This window comes from Anser anser (genome assembly GCF_964211835.1).
Source record: "Anser anser genome assembly, chromosome: 3".
NCBI classification, from domain to species: Eukaryota; Metazoa; Chordata; class Aves; order Anseriformes; family Anatidae; genus Anser; species Anser anser.
In genome coordinates, this window is record NC_139722.1 from 91,501,593 (window position 1) to 91,524,019 (window position 22,427).

The 22,427-nt window shown below is 39.0% G+C and overlaps 1 protein-coding gene across 8 annotated transcripts in view; it reads right to left on the reverse strand.

Moving 5' to 3' along the window:
• Positions 1 to 10,245: 10,245 nt before the first annotated feature.
• The window catches only part of LRFN2 (leucine rich repeat and fibronectin type III domain containing 2), a 227,500-nt gene continuing 215,318 nt past the window's right edge, over positions 10,246 to 22,427 (reverse strand). For all 8 annotated transcript variants that reach the window (XM_083829389.1, XM_083829388.1, XM_083829387.1 and 5 more), the window contains one exon: positions 10,246 to 13,109. In XM_083829389.1, coding sequence (XP_083685515.1) covers positions 12,191 to 13,109 — 919 coding nt within the window. In that variant the 3' untranslated portion in view covers positions 10,246 to 12,190. The remainder of the gene's footprint in view (positions 13,110 to 22,427) is intronic.

Sequence of the window (22,427 nt, forward strand, 5' to 3'; positions counted from 1 at the left end):
TTTGAGTCTCATACAGTGTCAGAGAGGGGAAAACTTTGTGGAAGAGAGACCAGGTCAATATATACATAGTCATTTGTTTTTCTGTCCTCAGCCAAGCAAATGAGTTTTTCCAGGACAGCAATTTTATCCATAGGCACTGCAGGCTAGATTCTTTGGTTAGGATCAATTAGCAGAAGTTTGCTTGAGATTGTACCCATGTATACAAACTGAGAAGCTGCCTTGATGCCTCTGGCTTTTCTTCAGTATGTTTTAAGAGGACTCTGCCTTTGAGATGACAATACAGCCTGAAAAAAAAATGGGAGTGAAGTAAAACTTGAATACAGACTAATTTGGATGTTTTTATAAAGTCTTGCAGACTTCTCTCCACAAACCATTAAGTCCTAATTGCCACACTAATGTTATTTTATATTGTAACTGCAGCTCCTGACTCCTGATATTATGGCACCCAATGGAATTAAAGCAGGCACTTAGTTTTACCACAGTCTCTGCTGTAACCTTTTCAATCCATGATTATTATTCTGTCAACGCATGCTTGTTCGTTATTACTTAAAGGTGTCGTCCCTTCCACCAGGACGACATGCTGCTGTGTAAATTAGAGCCATAACTAACCTGGTTCAATGCTGAAGCACATGCCTTTCCTCTGACAAGATATGAATTAAGGGCTTCTTTCATCCCAGTGGAAGGAGCCTCTCTCCGTCGTTCCTAATAAGGGCAGTGCTGAGGTGGATTTAAAAGGTTCTTTCCTGTGAAAGGGGTTTGATCTGTGGTAATCTCCTATAATCTGAAGAGTAGGAGCAAACTCAGCATTAGGCCTGGATTGCAAATCCCCTCCCTCCCTCCCACTCTCTCTCTCTCTCTCCTTTAATTTCAAAACTCATTTAAATACAGTCTCTTTTTCCTTTTCTCTTCCATAAGGGACATTAAGAAAATGCCTTTCCAATTAAGATTCAAATTGGATTAATTATTATTAGTTAATCTCAATTCCAGTAACTGCATTCCTTCTTTTCATCTCTTTTAGAAATTATACAGTGTTAGGCTACAAACTGCATGTTATAACTGTATGTTAGCCTCACAGTTGATTTTCTTGTTCTATGTATGCAGCAGATGCTGTGCAGTTCAGGAAACATCATTATTTCCATTTTAACTCACCATTAAAGCTCTGCAAATTACATTTTCCAAATAAATCATTCAATGAACTTGATTTGTTTTGTTCTTGTTTTTTCATTCATGAATTACTTCTGATCTACCCTAACTTTAGCAAATCTTAGTCTCATTTGCACATAATTTGGAGAAAAACATTGTACTCTAGGATTTATGCTTATATTTCTAATCTCAGCTATTACATTCCCCACATAGCTATGTGTGATATATCAAATGTTATTACTTCTACTCCCTTGCTGGATGAGAATAAGTTTTTCTATGGCCAAGTAATGAAGAAGACATGATGAACAGCAAATAATGAATGGAGAATACTTGTACTCATGTGAGAGTACTATATGCTAATACAGGCAGTGGTTAAAAGGACCATTCCCCACACATTGATATGAATGAAAAATAACCAACATGAATATTTATGAATTGAAGATGACACAGGATAGACAAGACACATTGGAACCAAACACGTTATGAGCCGGACTGGGTTTTCACCAGTGCATGTGGTAGAGAACCTCATTTCCCCATCAGTTGATTTTTACTGGGTAAAAAGTATCAGGGAGCAAAACAGCCAAAAGAGTCTTTTACCAGCACAGGAAAACACAATCCCCCAGCTGTTTTAGGAAGGTCTGCTCAACAAATCTTGTAGAGTGTGCTAAGGATGACAGAAAAGGAGACAAAAATGTAGACCTGAAGAAGCCCTGTTGCAGCTTGCAGAGCTGCAGCAATTTATATAGGTCTCTAACGTTGGCTAAATTATACTGGGGGTTCCACCTCTGTTCAGCACATTTGAGGTTCAAGTTTTGTACGGAAAGTATATATGAATACTTCTGTCAATAGTTATTTCATATTTGGTTTTAATATCTCATTTCCAGTTTGTGTTTGGGGTATGCATCAAAAACTCATTCTTGAAAGACTTGAGATTTCTCTTGGTGCATTTTGGAGGATGTTTGGTCTAATGTACAAGATTTCATGCCAAACTGAAGTACATCCTGTCTCTACTCACCACAAGTAGTATGGATAATGGGAACACTTCACTTTCCTTTCTATTTAAATGAATGGAATTATATATGCACATATATATTAAATGTATAATAATTAGCTTATTAGAGCTAGTCTCAAAAATAGCCAGAAGTGTATGGGGCCTCTGTAGGGTAGGAGAACCTCTCCTCACTAAAATGAGATCCAGGTCACCTGTTTTAGAGATTAATTCTGAAGCTCTTCACCAGGTGTAATCCATATTAATGCCAGACACAATTTAAAAGTAGTGGCATTAGCAGTAAATCTCACATACCTGACATAGTAATGCCTTTTAGGTGTTGGAAAACAGGGTCATCAGTTTGACATTCCTGAAAAAAATGGTATAGTTTGTCTCCTGATGGAACAATGACAAACCAATGGGTTGGTTTGGTCAATGTTTTTATGGTCAATCTGTTTGCTTATTTTGTGATTGTTCTGAAATTGTACAGAAATAGCCATCGCCAAAGTACTGATCAGGAGTGAAGAGCTAGCAAGGTCCCAACTACTGAAGTGTGTTCACCCTACCTCTTGGAAGAACACTAAAGGATTGCGGATGCTTTGCAAGAAATTTGGGTCCTCGGTTTCTGCGTGATAAAGGAGCTCTATTCATTTTTTTACACTGAACAATTAAAACATCAGTCACTGTAGACAACAACAAAGTGCAGCAGGGTAAATGAGAAAGGAGCATGGCCAGAAAGTGTATCAGCCAAATTCAGTCTGTTTATTCTCCTGTGGTACAGTTACTTCATCATGCCAGCTGGACTGAGGTGTATAGCAGATAAAAAATAGCTTCTTTCCTGAAACCAAATGATAAATCAGTGAAGAAATGGAACGGAGGAGATAAGAAACGTGGAGGGGAGGAGGTGCTGAGCCCCAGAAGGCCTGGCTAGAGCTGTATAGTAAAAAGAAACTTCAGCTGTTACAGGTTGATCTAGGCAGAAGCCTCCTTGTGGAGCAAGGCTCTGAAGGGAGCTGTAACCTACATTCACAAAGGAGGAACAAGTTCCTCAACATTATTCAAGCTTACACTTGGTGGTCTTCATGGGGAAAGTCCAACAGAGGTGGCTCTGACCTTCAGACTCTGGTTGGCCAAGGCTGGCAGAAGCTCACTGATTTGGGCACTCGGCAGCATGCAGATAACTGTAGCCCAGGTCTTGCAGCCAAAACTGTATTCATAACTTCTAACCAATGCTAACCACTAGCCAACATTCAGCATATCATGGGCAGTTACATTTCAATCATTTGAATCTGTGTAGTCATTTTGGATCTGTCTGTGTAGCTGCCCAACCACATAGCAAGCTAAGGTTCTCTGGCAGCTGCTAAAAGCATTTGTACTAATGGCTCCCAGACTGTTCAAATTTTCGTGTACATGCTGAGCTTTGCACTGGCCTTGCAACCCAACTGGAAATGTCCACAATCCCACTGAGGTTTCTTCAACAGAAATCCATCATTTTATGTCCTGTATTAGACAGGAAGACAGTTAAGATAACATCTTCTACTAACCTTAAATCTATGGACATCAGTTTCTTAGGATTTAATTGGTACTATACTGAGTGGGTTTTGTGTCTCTTCTAAAAATATTTATTCTTATGTCTCTTCTATGAATACCTACTCTTCTACGAATATCTTGTACGACACAACTTGGCGCAGTGAAATGAAGTCTGGAAGCTGGGATCCTTTTTCTGCATCAATTTTGCATTATATGCAAAGTGGTATTTAAATGGAAGAGAGACTATCTGGTCTTTTGTTTCTCAAAATCATGTGAGGCACTTTTAGAAGTGATTTTTTTTGTTGTTGTTTTGTTTTGTTTTATGGCACAGAGTTTCTGACTTGATGTAGTTGAGACTGGTTCTATTGTTGCTATACACTTTGGGTTGTGTTTAGTGAAATAGTGAGTCACACAGGAGGTGCATGCTGGCTTTCTTGCAGATGAGGAATGTTCCCACCAGCTCTGCAAATATACACTTGTCCATTTCCAAACTCCTCAGGCAACCCAGTCTCAGATGACAAGGGCTTTTTCACAAAGTCAAGCTTGACAAGCTCAGAGGCAGAAACTCCAAAACAAGAGGAGTCATTCAGAGCTCGTTTTGCTCCAGTTTTGGTTGCCAGGGTATGAATTTCAGAAGAAATTCACTGCTTCCCTATGGAGAATAGGTTAAGGACTCTCTCTCTCAGGCTTTGGGACAGAGCTCTCTGGAGTTTTCCTGAAGGTACCATCCCTAAAATGACTAGCACCAAACACTACCACAGGGTATTGGGTAGAGCAATTTATTGGACTACTGAAGCATAACATGTTCCTACATAAGCATAACATGTTCCTACATAGCCATCCCTCCTGTCCATGCTGTGACCTATGCAGCAATCCCTTCTGGGGATCGCACTTCATCAGGGCAATTTGTGTATGACACCAATTCCAGCAGCCACCAGCATACATTTATGTGCTGCAACAACACTTGGATTGTATCAGCCCAATGAGTGGATTTTTCTGTCTATGGTACATCAGATTTATGGGCCTAATTATTTAAAGTTTCACATCTCTGAGTCATGTTCAAAGGAAGGAAGATTAACATATACTCTCTCTGGATTTTTGTCTCAGACTCATTACCATGGGGTAGAAAGTGGATGGTTTACAGCACGCAGCCCTGCCCATGTCTTCTTAGATCCTACATTTCATACCAATGTACCAATAAAATTGGCAAAGAAGACCAACTTCCCTGAAACAATAGACTCTTTTTTTTCTGTGCAGACACCTGTCTTGTGCTTTGACTCATAAATGGTACAGGTGGTAATTAACAGTTTGGTATAAAAATATTCCTGCATTGTTCATTGCAGGGAAGAGCACAGGAGTACTAATACTTTAAAATAAATTAGTTCCAGTGAAAGGAACTTGAGATGTGTCATGAAAGGCAACCGTTCAGTTTATCATGGCTTGAAAAACATTGTAGGCAAACATGGCAGCATAACATTGCTAAAGTTGCCTGGCACATTCCCTTGGAGGTCTGCTTTTCTGGGGCCAAACTTTTGTTTGGAAATTTTCGACCTAAATGATTCTGCTGATTACAAGAGAAAAGGACAGAAAAAATATTTTCACTGTACCTATATTAAAAGAAAAAAAAGAGAGATTTCTGAGACAGTTTTTGAAATGTTTTGGTTGTGTTTGTGGTGTTTGTGCTTTGAAGTTCAGCCTGGATAATTCACAAGAGGCTGAGCAGTGTCTTAGATGTGCCTTGTGCTGCTCTTAGGGAATGTTACAGAGACCTGCCCTAGTCAAAAGCCTGGGGAAATCATGCAGACTATGCACGCACCATAAAGACCTAATTAGGTTTGTTAGTAAAAGTCTCTGGAGATTATGCATCCTTCATCTTCTCACAGCTCCTGCATGTGACCAGACTGCACATGTACCGCCCCCACAGCAGAGCAATTGAACTGGCTTCAACATGAGCTATGAATATTCCCTGTAAATGGTGGCTCCAGGGTACGATAGCTCTGGAGCTTAGTGCTTGTCTCTCATGTGCTCTCTGTAGTTCCCTGTTTAACCACCAGATACCATGAGGGGGGTAAAAATGGGTATAACATTAGAAAAAGGACAAATTAGACTAAGGCCACGAGCATGGTAAAACTGTAGATAGTAAAAATTATACTCAGACACACTCTTGGGGTTTGTGGGACCAAGGTATTTCAAATTACTAAGCTAGAACTTACTGGGTAGGTAGCAAGGAAATGTGTTTTAGTAAAGGAACGAGAGTTTAAAAGAGGGAGGAAACAAGAGAGCAAATTTGAAGAGTAGTTAAACACACTTGTTAGGAAAGAGGATCAAATGAGATCTGCTCAGCCCTACATGATGGGATCTTTGGATGTTTTTTTAGTGTTGGCTTTTTTTTTTTTTTCAGTCTAAAGTTCTCTGCACACATGTATATATAAAAAACAAACAAACAAACAAACAAACAAAAACTATTATACAGGCTGACCATTTAGTACATTCTAGGTATAATGTAAGTCTTGTGGGTAACCATGCAGAACATTACTGCTCCTAAGAGTAAAAGTACTTTTGCACAAATTCTGGTCTGCTACCGGTCTTGTCTTCCCCTGCAGCTTGTCTGATGCCAGCCTCTGTACATGCGTGGCCAGCGTCTGGCTCCTTTGTCACAGACTTGCACATGACTGAGCACAATCAAACTGTGATGCCCATGCCTGCGATTTGACAAGTAATTAATGCACTCCGTTCCTATTTCCAAATTAAGGTTCATGGATTTTAAAGTCAGGATTTAAGTTCTCCTAGTACAGGCTGTGAAATATCAATATTTCTATTTCCCACCAGTTTCTCTCAGCTGTGTCCAGGCTCCTCATATGACTGACTGTAACATCTGATGCAGCTGACTGCTCCTGCCAAAGCACAAATAAACCAACAAACAAAAGAACCTGTTTGTCAGCACAAGCAGGGACAGTGAATGCAGAACAGTAGCTCCTTGTGGTCTGCTTGCCTTCCTGCAAAACACAAGTCCTCACTGACAGGAGATGAATCTATAGCATGTGATATGAGAATCAGGTGAACTAATGCCCTAATGTAAGAGCTGAGCCTCTGCTGTGGTCATATGAAACCCCTCACCTTCAGTTAAGCTCATTTGAAGCACTGAACTCTACCAGCTGGGCTGACATGAAGATTATCAACTAATCTTCTTCCTAGAAAGATGAGGTTTCTGGTCTCTCTCTTCATCTCATTAGTATTTCATTAAAAAATAAATAAATAAATAAATAAATAAATAAATGTCCCTTCATTACCAAAGCAGAAAGTCTGTGTATAACTAACCATAAAGTTAAAGAGCGCAACCTATATGTGCATTCACATGTTTACGTAAACAGGTATGTGTAAATACAAATGCACACATGCTGATATAGCTATATATGTATATGTATTTATGTCTGTGGCATTTGCCATCTGTTGGCAGTGTAATATTGGGAAGAAGCATCTGGCACTGTTTCATATAGTAGGGCCTTTTGACAGCTGATTCTAGGGAATGCTGTACCTTTGAGGATTAAGGAGTAATTAATTAGGACTAGGTAGGCATACTGCAGAACACAAAATTCCTATATTGAAAGCAAGAGTTTCAAGGTACTCTGATGTAGTTTTCACCTGGCTTAAAGCCTACAATCAAACCTAATATTTTTTGGGCGGGATGCCCTCATCATATTTACAACAACTTAAAAGTGAAATGTAAGATATGTTACTTGTTAATTTTACATCCAGATTATTATTACATCTTCAGAAACGCCCAAGTAGTGAATCATAAGCACTGAACATAGAGGGGAGAGATTCATTGAGAAATGCTTCCAGAGAAATAGACTGCAAGGGGTAGGAGAGGTGTGCTGCATGAACCACATGGTGTGCTATGTGTTACCCATGGGTTAACGGGTACAAAGCACTGGAAACAGATGTGACATTCAAGCTATTCAAGAGCTAAAATGTTTTCTTGGTTATCAGATGGAATTATTCATTGGCTTCCAGGTTCAAAAGTGCTTAAATCATTGCTGCATTTATTGCACTCGCTCAGAGCCTCCAAGGGCTCTTTTTGGTTATCTGTCTCTGCAACCCTTTGCTGGGTCGAGTGTGAGAATGAAACAAGTAGTCTCTTGGAATACTATTTCCTTCTGTTTCCAGAGCAAATCAATCACATGGTGTGGGATACAAACAAGTTTCGCAAAGGAAATGCTACCGCCTTTCAATCTTGCATCAGACAAGGCAGAGGTGCTTTTCATTGCTTTGTTGTTATGCATTGATTTTTAAATGAATTAATCCAAATTTTAACCAGGAATTGATTGAAGATTGTAGACATATAAAAGGTTATCTTCCCCAAAAGGCAAGTGGAAAGCAAACCAGTTGCCGTCCTCTAGAGCTGGTAAAGACAGAAAAGACATTTGAAACCAGAAATACATTCCAAGTCATGAAATTTGTGAGGAGGATACAAATTTTAAGCAAATTATAGGGTTTGTTTTGCTACATATATGTACATACACTGACATTCCACAAACACACACATTTTCATGTTCATATATGACCTTTTTGTTCCTAGCAGACATCATGTGCACTCCACATCATCACAAGTTTCAGAAATTTCTATCTTGTCATCTTGTTTAATAGGCTCCATCCAGATGATATTTTGGGGACTCTTTTTTTTTTTTTTTTAAGGAGGAATCTTTGTGCAGATTTTCACAGCAGAGTCATAGCCTGTTCTTTCAATAAATGACATCATATTTTTAGAATGAAAGTTTATGTCACTTATACAAGAATTCAAAAAATTAACTTACAGGGGTACATATGCATACACAATTGTCTTTAAATTTTCTCACAAGATTCACATTAAATTCTGTGGAACTTTTAATTGTCTGGGCTCATTTTTTTATTTTTTTTTTCAGGTGGCTATGGCTGCTCTGCATTGTCCTTTTTACTATCTACTCTCCCTGACCATTTGCATCTGAAGCACAGTTGGTGCAGCTAAATACCACACTACTGCATGTTAATTTGTGTGACAGCACTGTTACTTGAGGCCTGCATGAATTTTGCCATGTAGGGTTGTGGGACCAGGGAATTAGGCCATTAGAGTTAGCTCAGCTCCTCAACAACATATAGAAAATATTTATTACACTCAGGTAAGTGGATATCTCTATATAATTTCACGAGCCACTGATGTGCAGTTGCCCTCAGGAATGGAGTAAGAAATAATCTGTACCATACAACAGCAGTATAGAGAAATAATCATACCCAAAGATGCTGAGTGAGGCGTACCTGTGAAAACTGAGGTAAATATATGGACAGGTAGAGCTTGGTCAGGATGTGAAGGGGGGGAATCCTGGGGTCACACTCACATGTTATCAATTAGGGCATTGATGCATGTTGTAACCCAAAAGGTGGTGTTGTCTTTGGCAGTGCTGAAGCTCTCAAAGTGACATAGGGGAAGTTGCAAGATAATTTCAGAGACTTACTTGGCGTCTGTGAGAGCAGGGCAGTGGCTCGCGGCACCTGAAGGATGACCCTGACCCAGTTGTTGCCTGGGCACTGGCACCACCACTCCAGGTTGTTCCATCCTTCTCTCAAGGCTGGTCACTTGCCGATTTGCCATGTGGCTCTCTGCCTCACCTACAAGTCCCTTGGTCTTCTTCCTCCCAAATGCCATGAACACCAAAGGCAATTGCTGGGTGCTCATTTAATTTTACTCACTATTTGCAAATATGCTGATGCGGATTGAGCCTCATTCATTAAAGCTAAATGAATTGAAATCATGATTAACAGTAATAAATACAGCTGTTAGATTGTGCACTTTATTACCTGGGCTCTTTGGCAACTATCCATTATTTTAAAGCAGCATCTGTTGAGTTACTCTAATCTTGTATGAGAATGTGAAATAGATGTTTTGCTTTTTAATAAAGAAAAGAGTGTAAGATATTGCTTTTGAAAATTCACAGCTGCATATGCTACTAATATTGATGATGAACTCAACAGCTAAATTAAAAACAACCCAGACATCATGCTCAAAGGAAAGCAGGAACATAATAATAAATAGTTGAACCACACCACAGTGCAACAAGGAAAAGAAAAATCATTACATGAACTTCTTTAGGAGTCTTCAGTGCAACATAAATGTAAATGTCATTAATAGTTAATAGGAAGCTGCCATCTGGACAGTTGGTTGATGCAAATTCTGGCACTTAGAGGTGTCATTTCTCTTGGAAAACATGAGAAAATCAGAAATTTTGAAAGATATTGCAAACAAAGTTTGACTGTATCTCTTTTTAATATATTAATGTTGGCTGTGAGCAAAAACCTACAAAGCCAATAAAAAAGCTTCCTCTTATTTCTTCACCTTTTTGATCAGGGGAATAGTTCACTGTTAAAATACATTAGTGATATAGACCTCTACAACTGTAACCACAGGGAAAAAAAAAATGAGATGTCCTTTAACAAAATCTTTTCTCATGCATTCCAAAAAGGTTTTCAAGATCATATTTTAAATAATCACTGCTCCTTATACAGGTTTCAAAGATGATCACAGAACAGCAAATAAATGAAAAGCAGGTACATTTCTTTTCCCCAATAATTTTTTTACTGTACATTTTGTAGAAAAAAATAAATAAATAAAGAGTGAAAGAAAAAAGGAAAAAGGAAAAAATATTCTGATCACAGGGATGTCATTTTCTAAAACTCCAAGTAGGAAACATGACGAATACAAGATCAAGTACACAGCCATGTCACAATAAATCTCTGCACCTTTAAAAAAAATATACATAGATTTTTTTCATGTTTTTTTTTTTTTTTTGTGCCTTGCACCCTTTCTACATGTCTTTTACAAAATCATAGGAACAATGTGCAATTTCAGAATGGTTCCCAGCAGCTAATCATTGGCAGCCAACAAGTAAATAAACAAGAAAGACAGTTGTAGTAGCCACCAAAATACTGGAAATCACAGTAAAGTCACTGAGGACAATAAGTCACTGAGGACAATGGGCCATGTGCATTCCCAAAACCACAGCAATGCTCCCCAAAAGGGAATCTGAGAATCAGTTTACAAGCCCTAAAGAGCTCCTGTTCTTAGCAAATAGCTTAGTGTGAGGGATAAGGGCATTGTAGGACACTGCGGACTGGGGAAGGGCTGGATGTAATGCAGGGGACACATGGGAGACTCCCTGCCTTGTGACATCCAAATTTCACTCATTTTATGTGGCTAATTGGGAACATACCCAATCCACTGAAACACACAAAAACTTACATTTCATGTGATGCTACTGGTACAGTCAAGCCGTGTTGCGGTGACTGTATAGACAAAAGAGCTTTTGTCACAACAGGGTGAAAGTTTGTGTTTTCTTTGTCAGTAGAGCAGAGAGTGACAGTGTGACCTTTGCCAGAAGCCATTGTATTCATAATGTAGACTGTTCATGGGAGACACTTTGGTTTTCCCTCTCTTTTTCCTTTAATATGAAATTTTCATATCTATTTTCCCCATCTTTAATAGCAAAATCCCCACAAATATCAATAGCTGTTGCAATCTGCTTTAAGCACTGAGAAGCCGAGACTATGAAGAAGATGGAAGAAAGGATGATTTTTTAAAATTTATTAGCTCCTGGATTTCTGGATTTCCACTTTTTTTTTTTTTTTGGTGGTATTGGAGGTGGGTTATACAGTACTTCAGAAATTTGATCTCTGTGCATATCCTCCTTCTCATCTAGGGGATTTGATAAAAGACTGAAGACAAAAACAAAAATGCAGGGAAAAACACTTTCTGTCAGGGAAGAAAACAAAACAGAACTAAACAAAACTAAACCAACTCAAAAGCAGTAACAAGGCAAAACAAAACAAAATTTTAAAAAATACACTAAATCCCAACCAAAAACCCACTCAACAAGTACTGTTATTTTCCCAGCTGTCATAGTTAACACTATGAGATTAAGATGAACAATTTGCTCTGATCTGTCCCTGTGGATGCCCTGCCTGCACGTTTGAGAAAATCACTTGCAGTAAAAAACAGACGCATTCTAGCACCAGTCTTACATCCACAGAAGCCCCTTTCTGTGAATGAAAGAAAAGGAAAAGGTGCCCTTTAAAAAAAAAAAAAAAGACCACCCCTCAAAAACAAACCAAACCAAAACAAACAAACAAACAAAAAAGATTTAAAATTAAATTTATGCTGTCGAACCCCTTTTCATCCTCCTTATTTAATCTTGTTTGACAGTTCACCAAGAGTCTGAGAAACTTTTGGAAAGCAATGCTAAATATAACTAGTAAAATCCTTGAAACAATCACACATGGTTCAGTTGGGTCCAGACAAGAATGGTGCCATGCGTGCCTATTCACATTTCAGGACCTTCTTTCTCCTTTAGCGTCCCTATTATTATTATTTTTTTTACCTTTCTTATTTATTGGCCAGTACATCTGAAAACATTTACTCCCCTCTCCTTCCAAATGCATGGCTCTGCAGCAAACCACACTTTATCACACATGAGGGGAGAAGATGGGGGGAGACACTGATATTTACACCGTGCTTTCCATTACCCACTCTGAACTCCCATAAGTCCCTTTCACCCCTGTTAGGTCATTGTCATCATACTGTAAAAGCATGCCGTTCACTGAGAGGCTCCTCTTTGTCCAAATGTTTGTTATCTTTTTTGGGTAGGTGCAACACTGAGATGTGGCAAAGTCTCCCATGTCAAAAGAATGGCTACGTTTAGTTTTGCCCTCCAGAGGCAACATGAGGAGGCTGCGAAATTTGGACTCTGGCTGGCCCAGCAGTGGCTCTTTGTCCGAGTGATGAGCCACAGTGGAAGTTCTGGAGTCTGTCGTCTCCTCCTTTTTCTGACATTTCAGTTCCAGGGAGGCAAAAGCTCCCATTAGCCGGTCAATATTGTGTTTTGACCTGGAGGGGGGCCTCCACTTACTGGACAATGTGCCCTGTTCACTTTGGAGGCTATAGTTATCACAGTCACGGCTATTCAGAGAGCTGGAAGAAGAGGAGATGCTGCTCCGCACAGACTCACAGTTAAACTCCATAAGTTCATTTCTCACCACCACTTTGGGATTTACTTGGGGCAGGACTCCATTCTGAACTGGTTGTGCTCCATTTGTCTGCGAGTAGACATTGCTGACATTGGACATCTTCCCCTGGGAATTGTTGCAGACCTTGTAGCGTACCATGAGTATTACAATGAACACCAGCAGAGTCGCCACAATGATGCCTCCAATGATGAGAATCATGGTACCACCCAGGAACTGGCTGTGCATCGACTGACACTGAGGGTAGTCTTCTTTGGTGAAGAATTGGGCGCATCCCACAATATTGGTGGCAGTAAGGGTTGTAGCCGTGTCATCCCACATTGCCAGTACACAGAGGTCATAGCCTGTTCCAGAAACAAGGTTGTTTACGACAAAGGCTTTGTTTGTAGCAGGAATCATCCTTAAAAAAAAAAAAAAAAAGGGGGGGGGGAGAAAGATAAAAGAAAAAATGGGTTATTCTTGACACTGAAGGAAAAAGAAGAAAAGAGAACAGTCATGACAGCAGCAGTTTGGGTACTGGCAGAGAGGAGTCAGAGACTTAAAGTTCAAGCAGGCATTCAAACTTCCCAGTTCCTGTGGGTCCAACATCCTAGCAGAAATGCCCACACTAATGCAGAAGTTTGAGGACCATCTACCCAATGTGCAACAAATGGGATAACAAAGAAAGCAACAACAAAAAAAAAAAACCTAGTCTGTTCTTTTTCTTTGTTCACATCTGCCTGACCTAATCTTAAATATATTCAAACCTGAACAGATAATTCAGAAAAATAAAATAAAATAAAATAAAATAAAATAAAATAAAATAAAATAAAATAAAATAAAATAATAAAATAAAATAAAATAAAATAAAATAAAATAAAATAAAATAAAATAAAATAAAATAAATATATATATATTATGTCTACAAAGAACAGTTCTTTCAGAGTGTGCAAATGACCATTGCATTTGCTAAATCTGAACCTGGCAGTCATGACAGTGCTTTACAGGTGTCTGAACATTTACTGTGTAACACTGGCAGGGTGCTTACCTTGTGAAGACAAGAAGCTACATTTGATTTTCACATTTTCTGAGAATACGAGGCAGGCGGCCACTTCTCTTTCTTTTCAATTCCATACCCCTCCTTCCCCTCCCTTTTCCCTATCCTCCTACTCCCTACTGTGGAAAAAATGGCTCCTAGAAATGCAGCTCTCTGCTTTGCCAGACATTTCTTCTTGCAACTGCTCTCCCTATTTCAGTGAAAAAGAAGTATTGGCATTTGCAGTATGAGCTGTGGAGGCATGAGTGTGGAGAGATAGGAAGATATGGAAATGGAAAAAAAGTATATTTATTATAAAATAAAAAAAAATCTAGTCAAATCCAACCCCAGTTACAGCAAGTAAGTTTACTCCAACTTTATTTATGGATATTGTTCTTTGCTGCCACAAAACTTAAGTAGTCATTTGATCTCATAAATTATTAGAGCATCACTGGCATTTAAAATTAGCTGTTGGAATGAAAATGGTCTACACCCATTTCAACTGGTGAAAAAACTGCAGCATGTTAGAGGTAGGCAATGAAGAACCTCAGATTCAGTGCTTGGTGGGTAGCCAAGAACAAAGTCAAAGAGGTATCCCATGCTTTTTTTCTCTTTACTTCCACATAATAACTGGCTAGAGGGAGACAAAGTAGCTGAGCTTAGAAACAGCCCTTTCTGATTTAGATCTACTAATCTCTAGCACAAGCAACAAAGTACACCACACAGCAAAGCTGGTGTGAGTGTAATTGGGACAGTAAGGCTAGGCCAAAACGAAAAGGCATACTGCCTGTGGGTGTGCCAAGCTTTTTTCTAGCCCCAAATAGCCATCACAGCTAGCACACATTACAGCACTCCAGGGACCCTTCTGTGCAGTGTGAGGGAGCAAATCTGCACACAGGAGCAGCATCAGGGCACTGCAAAGGTGGACATCTGATCATCTTTGCATTTATGCCCTTCCACACTTACACTGCCCTTCATTCTGGCCACAGGCGAGGATGTGGCCCCTTTTTAAAAATCAATCAAACAAACAAAAAAATCTGTAAGTAAATGTAATATCAGTGAGAGACACCTGGAATATAAATATAACCGGGCAAGTTTACTCAGTATTATATTTGAGATCCTTGGTACATTTATCATCCTAATAGAGATGCTCTGTGCAGACATAGATGAGCTGTTCAGAATGAGCTGAGAGGACATAAAGCAGCCCTCCTGGAAAACTCCAGGTACGGTTGCTAAAATGGTTATTGATAGTCACAATGGTTGGTCTTGAGTTATTTCTAATTGTTCTCGTCTCCTGAGGCTTTGACAACAATACACCACTGGCTACAACAGCAGCTGGGGCAAAGCTTGCTTAGTGTTGAATTGTTCGAGGAACAGTTTTGTATTGTCTTCATAACTAAAACCCATAGACCACAGTACTGATTGTTCCTGTTGACTATTACTGTATTTCTCTTTTCCACCAGTTGTTATCGTAGTTCACTATAGTATTCTCAGGCCTGTGAATAAGTGGGCCAGCAGGCCAGCTGTTACAGCTATTTCTATCTGACACATATTCTCACATTTTCCAGTTGATCTGCAAGAAGGGACATGCTGACAGCCTTAAAGGAAGGCCTGGTGCTGATCAAAATACTATTGCACTTATTGTCAGTTCGGTCTTCCTCAGCAAGCCAATTCCCTCAGCTCTCCCAGGTCCCAGAGATTGCAGGGATATGTCACCCATCCCACGCTTCACTCTGCTCCAGGGAGTGGGAAGCCTTGTCTCAATTCTTACTTATCTTGCATAGGCTTCGTATAGTCCCCATCCTGCCAAGGGAATGACATATGCACACACCAAGGATGACACATGGAATAACAGAATCCTATCAGTTTTCAAACGTACAATCTTCAGAGTCAGGAACAGTTTCACCCATCACTTTATACCTCCTTCTATAACACCTAGTGTCCACTTTCCACCATCACTCTCAGCTTCATGCTTAAAAAATTCTGCGGTGTGTGAGCCCTTCAGAAATTGTTTCACTATGAAACCTCATTACAAACAAGTAGTATAGTTAACAGAATAGACAGCCCTGCAAAACCGAGTATCCGTCTTGGATCATAACTCATGAAAAACAGAGCTATAGTACCATCTGCTAGAGTGGTTCCTTTTGCTTTACGCTGATGAAACACAGAGAGATCTTTTTATTCTATCTGCGCAAACAGCAAACAAATGAGTTTACATAGCATATAGCATTGCACATATCTTATACAAATAGAAGAAATGCAGTATTTCAGTTTAATACTCCATGCCAATTTATATAGAATGAACACTGGTAACTTTAATCGTTTACAACTTGCTTTCTTCATATCTGATTATGCATAAGCTTTCAAGGAAATGTAGCTACTTGGAACATTTCAAGGGCTGGCAGTTATTGATAGTGGCACAAAATATGATGCCAGTCCATTTTTAAAAGTACGACAGTGAGGCCAAAATCAGTCCTAAAGCTGAAACTTATCATAAAAACTCATCTTAGCCTTCCAAAGAAACTGAGTCATTTTTAAACTCAGTCAGTCCTGGAAGCTACAGCTGTGATAATATTGCTACTAATAATAGCTTTGTAAAAGAACACAGTTGCAATCCCAATTATGGAAAAAGCAATCAACTCCCCATATACATTTAAAATGAAGAATTCTGGATGTTTCCATAAATAAACGTCAAATGTTCTTGTAAAATATTCAAATTAATGTTATTGTAGGAGAACAGCTGAGCATACGAGTAAGCACCAAGTTCAAGTCTACTAAGAGTTAAGTAATTAATCTCAGACTTGGTTTTCAAGCTTGTAGGGAAGATCTTGTTTTCATGAAGCTGCCAAATAGTAAGAGTATTTTGGTACACTTTCCATGCCTTAACCCACCCTCCCCAAATGCAATGCCAGTCAGCTATGATGAATGACAGGTCTTAACATTCCCCACACCTAAAATTGGTTCAGACACATTTTCACTCTGGGATATTGATGACATTTTGATTGTCCTCAGCACAGGTAGCTGCAAGATGCCACTTCAGCCTCTGCTTTGCTGTGTCACCTGGGTAGTCAGTCACTTCATGGTCACTGTGCACATTTAGCAACATCAATCATGGGCGACTGTGCCCTGCCATTGAGACTCAATAGCCAGGAGCTGCCACAAAAACAAAAGAGCTCTTTAAAACTGTGGCTAAGCAGAACTCCTGTAAAGTTTTGTTCAGTCATCTCAGAAAAACTAAACACAAAAAGTTGGTTCAGTTAGCCAGAATCTATTGGCCAGATCACTAGAGGACATAAAAAGCAGCTTTGCTTCTTGACGCAACGAGCCTGATATTGCCCACGAGCTCTGCAGGGCTGTGTGGGTCTCTTGAAGAGCTGCTTCTTGTCACAGAATGAGAGTAAAGATCTAAATTTGATATTAGCCTTTCTTTACGGAAAAAAGTAACAGTTGACTAACTGCAAGAGAAAATCAACTAGCAAAACTCTTGCTTAATTTTAAACTAATGCTAAGTTGTGATAGGTTTTAATGTGTGCAGTTTAAAGAGCCCAGGAATATTAAGGCCTGGGAAAGTGAAAGAGTACTTAAATATGTAAATGGTGTAAGTGTGGAGACATAGTTCTCAGAAGAGCATCTAAAATCAAAAAGCTTTGGATGGGGAATCCACTTAACAAAGGACATTTAAAACCTAGTTAGAACAACAAGAAATTTGAAAATATCTGCAAGTTTTTGTTTTCTCCTTACTGAAATTTCACAATCCAGATACATAAAACAGTACTTTCTGTATTTCTCCTCCAGTTTAGTTTCTTTGTGGTAGGAGGAGCAGGCAAATCTCCTCCACATTGGCACCAGAATTTGTTATTTGTCTCTTAATATAGCTTCTGAATTCTATCAGTGAAGATCAAAATACTCCAAGGAAAACTGCTTTTATAAGGACAAGATTCGGAACCCTGCAAATATCTTCCCTCTAAGCAATGAAATGATCCAGGGGGTCTTACAACCTCCTTAAGAAACAAAAAAAGCCCTCTTCTCTCACCTTTTAGCACAATGGCAACACTTATTGGAAGAGGAGGGGACCTGTGGCCAGGACTGGAGCATGGCACATGTCTGAAATGTAATATTAATAAGCACATGCTCTTATGTGAGTTTATGTGTGATGAAGAGCTAGGAAGGTGAGCTGAAAGTTTTCAAGGCTTATTCAAACAATATATATCCTTCAATTCATAAAAATTTGTCTCATCTTCTGAAAGCATCAAAACGAGACCATGACACTATTTCTTTTCAAAAAAGAAAAGTGTTAGCACCCTTTTTTCAACTTTATTTTCTACCATCATTGCTAAAAAGTCCTTGATGTGTCCTTGTAGACATGACATACATAAAGCAAATTTGTAATTATTCCCTTCAGTATGCAGTGATATTAAGAAAATCAAAAAATAAATGACTTAGAAATACAGGAGAAAAAGGGTTGAAGTAAACTTCACCCATAATCCCAGATGCAAGTGAACGCTGAAGCTTGTAGGCAGTGAACTGGGCTGAGAATTTAGGAGACTTGTGTTTTATTCTCTGCTTTATCAGTTACACTGATATCAGGCTCTACTTTATCAGTAACTTTCAGTTCCTGAGAAATCATTTTGCTGTACTATAAGTCTCCTCATTTATAAAATGGGGATAATGCCAGCAATATGCTTTCAAAAGAGGCCTGTAGTGTATGGGAGGAAATTAGTAGATATTATGATTACACTGTAATACACAAATGGATTCTTTTCTTCTTCGTAGCGCTGGGGATTAGCAGTAAACTGCTGGTTAATATTGTGGTTATGCAAAGCAGACAAATTAGAGAAAAAAACAGATTAGGCTAATTGGCTAGGCAATTCCATTCCTTTTTTTCCATACTATGAGGTGTATGATACCATCTAGTTTTAGCCTGAAACTGCCTTAATCACAGAACTTGCAGGGAGCTGTCACAACAGCTCCTTTGAGGAGGCACTTGCAACTCCCAGGACTCAGTTTTACACTGACCTGCTAGACCATGTTGCTTTTCTTGCAGTGCTTTCTTTTGTATTGTCCAGGGCTATACATCATCTACACTGCAATATGATTTATCCTTTTTAACTGAATGGTAGGCATATGAAATAAAAAGTCATACATGCTAATGACTTTCTATTAAATGCTTGTATCTCTAAAAACAAACAAACAAACACACAAATAAAGGCAAATTGCTCAGGTATGGATTTGCTTCCTTCATGATTCTACTTCAGCCATTTCCATGCACATGATATATCTATCCCAAGACAGACGCCTGTCAAGGAACGGTTCAGCTGGTAAATTCTCTTTGTCTACAGAGTGGCCCCAGAAAGCTGTACATATAGAATAGCCCTTGGAATATTTTAACTCCTGAACAATGATGCAAAAATAATTCCAGCAATCATATCAAGACTTTGGCAATATAGATGAGGAGTTTGGGGTATATGGGGATGTTTCTGGGCAATCATTAATTTACCAACAGACCTGTAATGCATACACTAATTATGAAGTAATTCATAATTCCTTCAGTAGTGCACTGTTTAGCAGTTACTAATGTTACAATGCAACATTGTCACCATTTACTAAATATCTGTATTGAAGAGGGGAAAAAGGAGAGGAAGAGAGGTAAGAGAGGTGGCAAGGTGAAATAGCTAGGGTCCTATAAAATCATATCCCAGTTAGTTAGTAAGCTAACTTTCCTGTCTGTAAATGCCTTATTGTGAAAATATCAGTCAGTACCTTCATATTCTTAAAATTCCCCAAACACTGAGCTGACTTCACATAAGAAGTGCAAAATACTGACAATCTCAGAACTAGAAATTGATCCAGAAAATGTTGATGTTGAAATCTAATTTTCATTTTTCAGTGAAAATATCAAGCCAAAAATATTCATTTACTTCACCAAAAGCTTCATCTGCTATTTTAAAATCAGTTGTTTTTGGCTGTTTTGCTTTTTGTTGTTGTTGTTGTTGTTGTTTTTTCTGTTGTTCCAGATTATCAGGTAATTCTTAAAAAATAAAAATAAAATTATGATTCCAGCTAGTCTTCTTTCAAAGCACTGTAGAAGAGTCTGGTAGAGTCCTACCTTTCAGATGGAGTGTCCACTTTCACTGCCAGTGGGATTAAAGTAGGATGATAGAGAAACGGAAGAGGGGAATGTTCAGTGGTGACATACTGGAGAATGACTGGCTAAAGAATGTGGAAAAAGAGTTGGTAATCATAGAATGGAATTCATTACCTGCAGCACAATGTAAAATGTCCTTTAAAGCCTAGAGGTTGTAGCTTAATGGTACACAGACCTTGCTCTTTAGCAGACAAGAGAAGCAAGGAGGTGTTGAGGACAGACAAGGAAAGAATGAAGAGAGGAAAAGTGAGAAAGAATGCAAGAAGCAAAGATGAAGATGACAGTTGGTGACTCTGGCAGTGTCAGAGCAGCAAAAACTGGCAGAAAGACTAACAGGTCCAAAACAGTCATTGGTGGGGCACTAACTGGCAAGGGTGTAGGCATGTGGTTGCTATCAAAATGATGGAAGTAGATCAGTTGACCACTGAATTGGGTCTAAGATCAAAGAAACAGATCAATGTACAGTTGAGTGCTATCAAACAGAGATGAAGATCTTTCAGCAAAACCAAGACAATTAGAAAGACAGTGAAGTGAATCAGGGCAGTGGAAAAAGATCATATGGTGGACAGATATTGAGAAGGCTGGAGAAAAGGCCAAAAAAAGATCAAAGGAAGACTAGAAGGATTTAAATATCTCTGAAAATTTCATGCTTGATTTAATGTCTGGAAGCAAGAGCAAGTACTTAACAAATTTGGACTGCATAGTTGGCACTCTTTTGTGCTGCCAACTTTTGTGATTTTCTTGAAAGTTTTATGGTGTATGCCATTGTCATTTTTTTGCTGTGTTTTTTTCCCACCTGAAAACCGCTGCTTCTGGAGGCATGGAATGAAAGAAGAATCTGAAATGCTATAAAAAATTAAGCAAGCCAATACTGAAGATTAATTTCCAATCCTTTAAAAAGAAAAAAATAAATAAAAATAAGGCCTTGAATATATACCTTCAGATCATCCTAAAGCCTCAGGAATCAAGAAACAAAGGAAAAGTACCAAGTATTTTGCTGTGTGAAATTCTCACAGTCATTTGGCACCTGATTCAAGGTTTTTGAATCTAATAATCTGAGAAAGACAGAGGTCTACTGTGACCTGCATCTCAAAAAAAAAAAAAATGTTGCATTTGCTTACTTCTTGTGTCCTAGGGAAAAGATAGTTGTTAGTATTAGGTATATAATTCTGCTGTCAGTCATGTCAACATAAGGAAATGTCAGATAATTCCAGGAGGTAGCCAGACATATTCAGTAAACACTAACTCAACCCAGCATGAATAATTTCCTGCATTTTTTATTTTATTTGTTTTTAGTGTTTTTTCTTTTTTATGACATACAGTCATAATTTTGCCTTCAGATGGAACGTCTATTATTAAACACAAATCCCTTCCTGCTTGTATGAATCTTGTCTCCTCATCACTCATGCATCCAGCCACCCTTCAGAGAATCTGTCTTGTCAATTGAAATAAAAAGTACATATCTTTTCATTATTATTTCCTAATTTGCTTATGCTCTTTTCTGCCCATTTGGAAAAGTGGGGTGGTGGTGAAGAAGAGAAGACAGAACCAAAAGGATTACATAAGTGTGACATGAGATGGTGAGCTAGGGAGATACTGATAATGAATATATCCTCTGTGCTACACGGAAAAACAAACAGCAAAACAAAACAAAACAAAAAACCAAACCAACCAAACCAAACCAAACAAACAAACAAAAAACACTAAACTACGAGTTCAGAGAATATATATTTCTGGTGAGATCCAATAGGTTGCTGAAGAGTTTCCCCTGGGGATGCACTGAAGTAATTCAATAGGCAACAGAACAAAACATAGGCTTCTAGGGGAAATTACTGCACAAGGCTGAGGAGGGAACACTGTGGTACAAGGTATTCTGATCCCCTCTTCTAGCCATTAGTCCAGGAGGAAATGCTTCTCTCCCTATTATTCCCAGACAAATTCTTGCTTATAATAGGGATCCACAAGCAGGCAGAATTCACGAGGCACTTCTCGATGAATAAAGGCCACAAGACCACCAATCATGGTCTAACAGATTCCTCACGAGGGGAGTGGAGGGGCAGGTGCTGAGCTCTGCTTTCTGGGTGCAACGACAGGACCTGAGGGAACAGCATGGAGCTGGGACAGGGGAGGGTCAGGCTGGGTGTTAGGAAAAGGTTCTGAACCCAGAGGATGGTCGGGCACTGGGACAGGCTCCCCAGGACAGTGGTCACAGCACTGAGCCTGTGAGAGTTCAAGAAGCATTTGGACAGTGCTCTTACACATGTGGTTTAATATTTAGGTATTCCTGTGTGGAGCCAGGAGTTGGACTCAATGATCCTTGTGGGTTCCTTCCAACTCCAGATATTCTATGATTCTACAGAATCCACCTGTAATGCCATGAATCAATGAAGGTGTTCAGTTCAGTTCTCCAGGTACATGTTACTGCACTGGGACAAACTTGTTATGCCTAATGTTCGTATAACAGAACAAAATGAGACTTTCAAGCTACCTATTCTATACTATCATTTATTTCAAGAGAATGTGACAGCAGCAGGCATTTAGTGCCCTTATCATTAACT